Raw genomic sequence first — 10,844 nt, 5'->3', positions numbered from 1 at the left:
TCCACAGCATCATGCTGTGGGGGTGACCCAGGACAATGACCTGAATCATACTGTTGAAGCAACACTCAGCAGGCTTAATTGGAAACACTTAAATGTGTTGAAATGGCCTAGTCAAAGTGCAGACCTCAATCCAATTGAGAATCTGTGGTTAGACTTGAAGATCGCTGTTCAGAAGTTAAAACCGTGCAACATGAAGGATCTGGAGCAGCTTGGCTTCGAGGAATGGCAAAAATCCCAGAGGCCAGATGTGGACGACTCACAGTGTCGTGTTTTCTGAGGCAGGTGTCGGACCAACGTGTGGACAAGAGCTTGGGAGCCGCATGATTATCTATGAGCTTTATTGAAACAAATGGACCTACAGGCAGGAAGGCTACACTGGGAACAAAAATGTGGATCAGGTAACTGGAGCTGAGAGACAAAAATGTGAGGCAGAATAACATATGATCCGACAAATGGAGAGAATGACCGGGCAGTTTATAAAGAGAGGAAGAGCATTGAGAAAAAGCATGGGGTGTGGGGGGTGGGGGAGGGGGGAGGGGGGCAGGTGAAGGCAATGAAGGTGTAGATGAAACAGAGAAGGAAGACAAGGCAGACAGAAGGGAAGAAATATGACAATAATACTAAAAATTATTCAAAAAGGAACGAACAGAAACCACTAACTAAATCCACAAGGTAAAAATAAACAAACGCCCCAGGATCATGTCGCATAGAGACCGATCCAACGCTGCTAGGAGCTGTAATTGTTGAAGAATTGGCTCTACAAAGCACTGACTTTAGGGGGTGGATAATTATGCACACAAAGTAACGTTTTCTGTTATTTTTTTTGCCATAATACGTCTATAAAGTTGTAGGTATGTTCTGTATATGAAGTGGTGCAAACCCTCAACCCATTAATTTTAATTCCAGGTTGTGAAGCAAAGAAAGATGAATAAAGCCAAGGGGGAGGGAATAATGTTTCATAGCCACTGTAGGTCGTACCACAGTATTTCAGTGTAAACTGGTTTCCTACCTGATTCTCATGTCTGTTAACTGTCTTTGTTTTGGCTGAATCTGATCATGAAAGTTCTTCCTGTGGCAACGGTATACTGCACCCGTTCACACCCAGAAGCTTCCCCCTACTTTCACTTTCCTTCCAATGTTTGTATTCTAATCTTCAAAGCTTGTACATCACCATGATTGTAAATTTGCCTCCATGCTTAAAACAATTAGGAAAATGGCCAGCTGGCCCCTAAAAACTATCTGAATCAGAGGAATAGTGTCTCAAAATAGCAAAATTAAAGACCAACAAAGACTTGTTACATCATAGAGATGCATCATCATTTACCTCATCTTCTCTTGTAGGGAATAGAATAGAATAGAATAGAATAGAATAGAATAGAATAGAATAGAATAGAATAGAATAGAACAGAAGTGTGCTTTATTGTCCCAATGTGAGGAAACTCACATGTTCCAACAGAAAAGTGAAATGTAAGTGGAAGCATGCGGGTACACACAAAGGTAAAAATTTTAAACAGAAACTTAAAATAAGAGAATGTGCATTAAGGTGAAATTTTCAACCCAAGAAAAAAGATAATTAATTGTTAAAAAATATCATAATTTAGAAAACGTGCAACTGAGTACAATGCTACAAGCAACATTAAAAGGTCAGCAAAACGACTCTATCTGCAACAGTGAAGTAGTAAACCTCCTGGATGACACGAGCTAGCGCTTTCTGTTAGCTTATTGGCTATATGGACATGAACAGCCCAATAACGGAGTCCTGTCGGTCTGAGATTCCCCGGCGAGATGCCCTTTTGCTGCATTCTACGGCGCTACCAATCAATGCAGGAAAATGTTAATAAGCAGATGGCTGATAAAAGAGACAAAAAAAGGAATCAGTGCAGCCCTCTCCATTGCTCCGCCATTTAGGTTTAAAAGTATTGGAGGCTAATGTGGCTTATAATAACACAGGTTATGGTGGAGCCAGACTGAAGCTGACCATTAGAGAAGAAAAAAGTAGGAATTCCGTTCCTACTAGTTGAGCATTAAAAAATATTTAATGCAGGGTTAGCAAAAACACAGGAATGGTGCAGGGCTGCAGCTGAATGTTTACAAAGACCAGATCCTTGCATAGGCCAACCCTATGAGGAGCATGGAGCTCTGCACACACAGTGGAGCTGAAACTCTCCCTCACATTTCCTTCTGTCACCTCATACCAGCTCTACTGTGACTCTAGAAGCTGGCTGTCTGTGTACAAGGGGTTTATAAACATGCTGGAGGTGAACCAGGTTGTGATCTGACTGAGCTGCCCAGAGGAGGGAGAGGTGATGAGCTGTATGCCTCCATAGTGTTGGCGTACATTAATTCCAGCAAGGTTTTTTTGTTTTGTCTGTTTGCTCTGGTGCAGCAGGTAATATACTGGGTAATGGTGGGGAGACTTTTTATGGAGAGCAGTGAGACACGATTAAAATCTACAGAGATCAGAAAAAGGGGATCTGAAAATCTTGCATGCCACATTTTCAGCTTATAGCTCTTTGGGGATTATGTTGGTGTTTAAGTCTTATTACCCATACCTGGTAAACTTTAAGTACTTTTTAATAGAGTTAGTGGATAGGCGTTGACTCATCAAAAATCAACATGATTATAATTAGTCAGGTGTGCACAGAATGGTTGGCACTGATGTTTCCTTGCAGCAATGAAGGACCCAGGTTCAAATCCCGACCGGGGTTCTTTCTGAATGTTCTCCTTGTGTCATTATACTGGCTCCCTATTTCTCAGAGAATAGACTTTAAAATACTTCTGTTAGTCTATAAATCCCTAAATGGCTTAGCACCTAAATACATCACAGACTTGTTATCAGCGTATAAACCCTCCAGACCACTCAGGTCCTCTAGCTCCAGCCTTCTCTGCATACCTAGAACCAGAACCAAACACGGAGAAGCAGCATTTAGTTCCTATGCTCCACTTATCTGGAACAAACTTCCAGAAAACTTTAAAAGTGCGGAAAGCCTGAGTTCCTTTAAATCGAGATTAAAAACAGATTTGTTTAAAATTGCCCTTGAATGTTCAAGTTAAACTGTTTTACTGTTTTTAAATGTTCTTTTTTTTTGTTTCTACATTCTATCCCTACTTGCTTTTATTCCTATATTTTAATCATGTAAAGCACTTTGCATTGTCTCTGTATTGAATTGTGCTATATAAATAAATTTGCCTTGCCTTGCCTTGTGCACGTGTAGGTTCTGTGTGGGTACCCAGGCTTTCTCCCACTATCCAAAAACATGACTGTTAAGTTAAACAGTCTTTCTGAAATGCCCTTTACTGTGTGTCTCAATGTTGTGCTGTGATAGATTAGCAACTTCTACCAAATTACATTTGACAGATGGGCACCAAACATAAAGGAGGGAGCGAGGCAGGGCTGTCTGGATGCATGAACGGATCCTGTTTGGACTGTTGCGCAGCCCGTTTTGCAACGAAAGGACGTAGTCAGTGTGAAGCTGGCTTGAATGAAGGGTTTCTGCCCTCATCACCTTCAAACAGGTGGTCCATTCTGGCTCTGCTTGACATTTCTTCTGCTCTCTAACTCCACCTGGAGCATGCTCAGAACAGAAGCCTGCATCAAAATGAAGATGTTTTACATACTTTATTGATTATTAGGCTATTATTTGATACAATACAATTTGCATAATGAGGACATATGGAGTATTGCCACGCCATCTTATAATTTCATCCACACGTCATCCTTCTTTTTCTGTTGTAAACAGTAAGAGGGTAAGAAAATATTACATCTCCCTTTAAACAGGTGATTTGTGCAGACAAGGAATTAGTGCAAAAACATTCAAAAATAAATTGAAGAAAAGTTTTTTGTGTCTTAATTTAGATGTTAAACATGAAGCACCAGAAAATTTCTTCAGTACACCATCATATCACACCCATTTTATGTAAAATTTAAGACAGACAGAAATAGTTTTTCTTGCTTTCTTTGTCCTTTTTTGTTTTGCAACAGACAGAAATTCTAACATATTTCTTCATTTGAAGATTAAGTTGTTGAGTCTTCTGGTCTGAAACTGGATCAAACTGTTAACTCAACAAAAGCATTGGATGGCACACATAAGTGTCTCCTTTCAGAGATGGCTAAAAGACAATGACAATAATGCATCTCAAAACATCAAATCACACAGAAAGCTGTCGTTAACTAAGAGGCATGTGATAATAGTGGGGAAAGCGTTTCATCCCTTTAATGGTTATTTCTTTATCTTTAGCTGTAGTAAAACAACATGCAGAAACAAAAGCAATCTGTTGCCAAGCACAAACAAAACCTACACGTTTTCATGTTAAAACTCTCTGCATCTCACATCGCGGATGCTTCCCGAAGTGCGTAAGGGCGTTTCTCTGTAGACACCCTGTAGTTCTACTGCAAACTGACAATCGCTTTGCATTAATTGGTTTAATAAAGTAATTCAACCTCTAACATGCCGACTGATAAACCACAGGGACAAAAAACGTGGAAGGTTGTTTACTTGCACTGAGCCACTGAGCAGTGCAGATGAACGCCATCTTCCTCTGAACGAATAAAAAGGAGAACTTCTCATCCCTCTGACTTCAGAGAGCCGGACGCAGCGTCTCCGGCACGTTCCTTGGACAGCAAAACAGGCACGACTCCCTCGGCTGTCTTATTGAGGATGCAGTAATCGGTGCAGTGGATGGGTGTCGGGATCTCGTCGACGGGACTGCATGGTAAACTGCACTCCGGGCTCTGGGTCAGGTCCTCGCAGCCAGAATCGGAATGGCTGATTTCCAGGAACTCTTTAGGGTCGGAGGGGACAACCTCTATGTCTTGGACGCTGAAACCCCAGATGGAACAGGGGAGCTGAGTGTACGGAGTGTCTCCTGGACAGAGCCCAGGGACGGGAGAGGGGGCCTTGTCCATCCCCGGTAAGCCGACATAGGAGGTGTGGCTCAGAGAGAAGGCCAGCTGCGTTGCCGGAGGGCTGAAGAAGACTTGGGTCTCCTCTAAATCCTTTGAGAAGGACTTTGGCACAACAGTCACAGCATCAGCTATCAGGTTCTCCTCAGTTTTGTATGTCAGGACGCACTTCCCACGAGGTGAAAGCCACTCCTACAGATTCAACAGAAGACAGGTGAGTGACAACAAAAAACAGGTGAGTATGACGAGGAGGCTTAGCTCATGGAGGGAGGTGGGGGGGCTTTAAGTGATGAAGATTGTTCTGTTCATCTGAGCCTCCAAAGTCTAACCTTGTACTGACGATAAAAACACGTTTTTATAAAATAAAGTGTTTACTTTACACAGAGATGTGTAGCCCAAACAGAGCTTTAATTTTAAAGGTAATCATCATCATCATATCTCATTTTTGATAAAAACATGTTCAGTTTTCATGCATTTCTGAATCATTTGATAAAACCAAGAGTTGATTGCCTTTTCTTTAGTAAAGAAAGAGCATTTACTGAAATTGTTCATGCTACTGATATATCATTCCAGGCCAAATGTATTCATCATCCCCCATGGCATTTTGAGATTTGAAGCAATCTTTTCACTTTCTGCTGACTAGAAGTAATGTTAATGTTTCCGGCCAGCCCAGCTAGAGTCCTGACTGGAATCTGATATGTGGAGGGAACTAAAGATCGGTCAGATGACAATCTCAGCCTCAAAGACCCGAATCTTATCAAGGCTGAGTCATTTCAGACGAGCAAAAAGCTGCTGAGCAATTATGGGAAGCATCTGATTGCTCTGATGTCAGTAAAGATGTTTCCTATAATTATGGAAACATAAATAAAAACTGAGTTTTTTTGCTATTTAAACAAAAAGGAACAAATGTTTGTTCCTGATTTCTTATCGGAAACAAACATCTTGGCGGAGAGAAAATCTTTTTAAAATGAAACTTCTCGCAGGTTTCCACAAACCTGCAAGAGGTTTGTGGAAAGCAAAGATCCTAGAGTTCAGATGAGCAGAAAAAGGTGTTAGTGTTCACATTTACAGTAAAAAAAGATCTCTGTTTGCAGCATTAGAACGGCAACTGAAGAAGTAAATCGTACGAAGATCTCACCTGGAGATTTCCGTCGTGTTGCTGAAACAGGGGCTTAAAGAAAGGGGCAGGTGTTGGTGTGTGGGCCAGAGTTTTTATCTTCATTCTGTCACAGAAGGTCATACAATTTAGACCAATCTTCCAAGGCAATGAATGTTGTGAGAGGCAGCTCCCGGGACCAGCGACTGCTTTACCTTGTTGCGGGGTTGTAGAATATGAATAACAGGACTCCAGCAGTTACACACACAGGGCCCAGGGATTTGAGTAAGAGGAATGCAATATCTTCTTTTTCTGAGAAGGTGCGTGAAATAAGCATAGTTAGTGAGTCATGCTGCAGAGATATGAAAGTACATGAGGTAGCTGGCGTCCCTAAATTATCTGCACTGTTCTGTGTAAGCAGAGGGGGAAACATCTGACATTCATACTTCCCTCTGATAACACAGACTGACGCACGTTTCACGAGGAATAAAGCCTTCTTTAAAATGCAAAACAGAAAAAACGTCTTTTTAAAACATGTAAAACAAAAATAATTCGTTCTCAGTTTCTTGTTTGCCATATTTTGCCTGCAGGCATAAGAAACATTTATTTCTGGTGGAAAAAAACAGCACTTTACCTTCGTTTTCTTCTACCTCCTTTTGTTCAGTTGTCCAACATTTTACATCACTCCATTCACTCCAAAAAGAATCCCAGACGTTTTCCTGATAAACTTTGAATTTGGCTTTGACACAGTACTCTGTGTTTGGTTTGAGTTGCGATGTGTCGATCGGTTCGACATATCTGGATGAGCTGAGGTAAAAAGTCTGAGGAAAGACACAAACGGGAACGCTGAGAGTTAACGCACTGCGGTTGTGAATAATCCAGGCATGCTTGCTCGTTTTACTGGGTCTTACTCTGTTCCAGCTGCCGGTGGATTCTTGAATCAAGAGTTCATAGTTGAGTAAGTACGGAAAGTACAAGTGTGTTTTATATCTTTCACTTTTACAAGTAATGTTGACATAGTCTGTTGAACGTATGAGCTCCAGTTCAGGCGGCGGCGTCAGCTTGACTGTTTGTAAAAAGTAGTCTCAGTTAGAATTTATCATTCTCTAATCTATCTGTTTAAAATGTGTTTTCATTAAACGAGACAGAAGAAATGTGAGGAATATAAAAAATAGTGTAGACTTACTGTTATCAACTGGATAAAACTTATGTTGGACAACTTGGCAGGCGGACTCGTGACAAAGCTCAATCATAAAAAAATTCATGTCCGATAAATACAAATCGGAAACTTTACAGTGACAGAGGAAACCCTCGTCAGTCGCCACAACTGGACAGGAGACATTTTTGGTGTTCTTTTTTGATTCATCCCTTTAAAAACACAGGTTACATTAGGATCGGTCCAGCCTGTTAATCCGACCAAAGAATTGGGTTGAACGTGCAGATACCTGAACTTCAGGCTGAGGTTGTTGGACCCGACCACAGGAACGCCGCTGATGTTCATCACACAGGTTATGCCCATGAAGAAGTCGCTCACACACAGATGCCCGCTAACTGAACAAGCAGAATTAGGAAGAAAACACTGAATCATGCTCTGCGAACGGGATTCACACAATAATAAACTTCAGTTTAGGTGTCAAAGTAAAAAAGAACTGGATTAAACTGAAGTACAGTTTAAAAACAGCTGTTCTGCTGGGGATTTGTCCTTTCTAGGAAATTATTCGCCAAATTAATTGTTTTAAAAGAGGTATGTGAGAATTAATCCTTGAGTAAGTTCTTCTAAACAACCCAGATGCCCATGGAAACATTTAAAAGCTTAAACAGAATCAGTGATTTGTGTTTTTTCACACATTCTCTCCAAGCAGCCAGACTTTCCAGCGTTCCGTTGAAAAGGTTTTAAACTAAAGGTAATTTGACGGCTATTTTCACTCATTTTTAGTCCACTTCTATGACCTTTTTCAAAGGAAGGATTTTTTGTTATTAGTGCTGAGTGACCTAACTGTAATCTGTGTATCATTCAGTGCATGAAAAGCTCCCTAAAGTCAAAGGATGAAAATAAGCTGAATCAGAACACTACAGAAAAAAAAAAACATTTCAAATTACATCTTTAGGCACTTTCATTCAGGGAACCAACCACAAACGTTTCCATCTCTTCAGTTCAATCTTTGCCAAAGATTGAACTGAAAAGATGGAAAATAATTGATGCACCTTTTCCTACTTTTGGCACCTTCTTCTGACTATTGATTGACTATTGAGCCGATGTGACAAGTGAATTTCTCCAATGTGAGATCAATAAAGCCTATCTTATCTTATCTTAAAATACCTAATTGACCACAGATAGACACATACTTTAAAAAGCTGAAAACACGACAAGCAGTAGATGACCAACTGAAGGAGAATATGAACATTGGGTCCGGTTTCAGCTCTAATTAGTCCTTTAATCATAAGGACTAAACTGGCAAATGTCACAAAAGCCGCCAATAACAACAACATCTGGCTGCTTAGAAGCAAAACCTAAAATGAAGGTGGTTTTAAACCTTTCCACAGCACTATACCTCTGATAAATGGAAAATATTGTATAATATTAACCTTTTGAGTGTGACAGCTAACTCAGCAGTCATAATTATAGATCATATGTGTTCAGGTGTAAATTACCATGAAACTGTACTTCAGTGAATCATTGATTCAAATCAAAACCAGATGGGACTTAAAACGTAAAAAAGGAACAAACATGATTACAGGCAGGTGATATAAAACAAGACAACATGATTTCTTTGGCATTTTAGCGCTTTAACATTTCCTATGAGTACTTTTCCTGTGGTTGATGACTTGAATGTGTAACACAAAGGTTATCTAACTCATTCATCTGTTCAAATAATCCTGCGATGAGGAAAAAAACAAACTGAAGCAGTCATCATGTGAGCCCACAAAGGGAGCTCCACTTAAAGTTATAAGTTTAAAAGGAATTAGAACGGTACCTGTGAAGCTGCGGACCGCTGCCAGGATGCTGGAGCACCAGAGCACAAACAGGAGCCGGCGTCTTGTCATGGCTTACTGGATCATCAGCATCACTCTGTCAGCATCAAAGACACACTATTATTATCTCTCGTCTTTAACTATTTTAAATACGAACACATTAAAACAGGATTTTATCTGCAGATCGAAGGATAAAATTTGAGGCGCTGCAACGGGAAGATAAAATGAGAAACGTTTGTTAAAAAGTGAATGAGCGGCTGTTACGGCATGGAGGAAAGTGCTATTACCTCAGAGCTGTGGTGCTGCTGATGTCTCAGAGTGTGAATGAGTCTTTCTGAGGTTTGAACATCAATTGACATCTTCACAGGAAGTGACGGGGCTTTTTTTTTTACCCTTTTGATTTGGTTTTTGGGTATGTTAGTGTAAGGGAGGGATTTTTGTCTCTCTTTGCTATTTTCCAGATATTCAACTATATGTTCACGTCTTTTGTAGCTCATTCAACTCAACAAGTCGCTTAACGGCGTTTTGATTTCTACATTTCTTCCGTTGGGGCCGTGTTATTCGTTGTGTGAATGAAAGAATGTGACGCGCCCGTGTGACCCATCCACTGCCGGACCCGCCTGTTCTGACAGGGTCACTGGGTGAGAGGCAGGATGCACCCTGGAGAGGTCGCCCGACAAACTCAGACTGAAGCAACCAGAAGAAATGATTTCATTCCCACTGCCGTGTTCTCACACGCAGTCAACTTTGGATTAGTTTCTGATCATGTAAGAATCGCTAAGTTGGATTTCTATCAAAGTTAACACCAATCAAGTTTTAGGGATTCCTATTGTTGAATAAAACAAGAACACTTCTGTATACATATCAGTGCTACAGTTTATTATCATTCACAGAAAATGAAACGTCAGAAATACAGGAAGCCAATACTATAATTAATGGTATAATTTATTATTAATCCAGCCCACATATATTTATAAGCATCGGTTCACTTAAAATTACTCAGCCCTTACTGCAAATTAGGTTTACTGGCAAAATTACAAAGATTACAAAAGGACAATTTGTTTAAATAATGAAATATATATTCTAAGGATTTTATTCAAATTCAACACAAAATCCCACTTTAAGCAACAACCGTAGTGCTGAAATTATTCAATGTGGTGAACAGAAATCTTTAGAAGAGCATGCATTAGCTAAGGTGCGCTCCCAGGTAGACCTAATGCAACCAATCACTGGCTTCATTACAACACCTCACATACCTGGACTGTCGACTCTAGAGTTTCTCTGCATTTTAGAAATGTGGAAAAGTGAAGAAAACTGTCCAAGAAGTGATCACTTTCTTGTTAAAGAAGGAAGATGACACCAAAAAAGGGCAGCACTGAGCATTGTGCGTTTAATGCCATCCTCCCTCAGCGACTGGTGTCCAAACCGACGGATCCGGGAATCCTGTCACTCACCTGCAGCTGGGTACTGAACTTCTTGTTAGGTGGCTCCCAGAGCTTCAGGCTGGGTCCCCACACCTCCACTGCTTCTAGACACCGGGATGCCACAGGGCTGTGTGCTCAGCCCGCTCCTCTGCACCCTCTACACATATGACTGTGTCCCCGCCCACCACAGCAACAGCATCGTAAAGATGACACAACGGTGGTCGGACTCATCTCGAGCAAGGAGGGTGAGCTGGCATACGGGGATGGGGTGGGGCAGAGTCAATAACCTGCTCCTCAACCAAGATGTTGACTTCAGAAAGAGCAAGACTGACATCCAGCTTGTGTGGAGACGGTACGGGTGTTCAGCTTTCTGGGGGTCGAGCTGGAAGATGATCTGACCAGGAGGTCAGGTGGAGAAAACTCAGAAAGATCCACCTTCCATAAAATC

At 41.0% G+C, this 10,844-nt stretch overlaps 1 protein-coding gene across 1 annotated transcript; it reads right to left on the bottom strand.

Annotated features, from left to right (window-relative positions):
- Positions 1-3,642: 3,642 nt before the first annotated feature.
- Positions 3,643-10,526, bottom strand: LOC105939770 (interleukin-21 receptor). Its single transcript, XM_036128422.1, has 9 exons — positions 10,427-10,526; positions 8,975-9,069; positions 7,445-7,550; positions 7,186-7,367; positions 6,911-7,065; positions 6,634-6,820; positions 6,215-6,311; positions 6,042-6,126; positions 3,643-5,095 (listed from the first exon to the last, which is right to left on the bottom strand). Exons 2-9 carry the CDS (start codon positions 9,042-9,044, stop codon positions 4,565-4,567), a joined length of 1,413 nt encoding a protein of 470 aa, XP_035984315.1. The 5' UTR covers positions 9,045-9,069; positions 10,427-10,526; the 3' UTR covers positions 3,643-4,564.
- Between the last annotated feature and the right edge of the window lie 318 nt (positions 10,527-10,844).

The sequence above is a fragment of the Fundulus heteroclitus genome, chromosome 3 (assembly GCF_011125445.2).
Source record: "Fundulus heteroclitus isolate FHET01 chromosome 3, MU-UCD_Fhet_4.1, whole genome shotgun sequence".
Lineage (NCBI taxonomy): Eukaryota > Metazoa > Chordata > Actinopteri > Cyprinodontiformes > Fundulidae > Fundulus > Fundulus heteroclitus.
The sequence above is the reverse complement of the archived record's forward strand: the minus strand, read 5'-3'. Positions and strand labels throughout refer to the sequence as shown.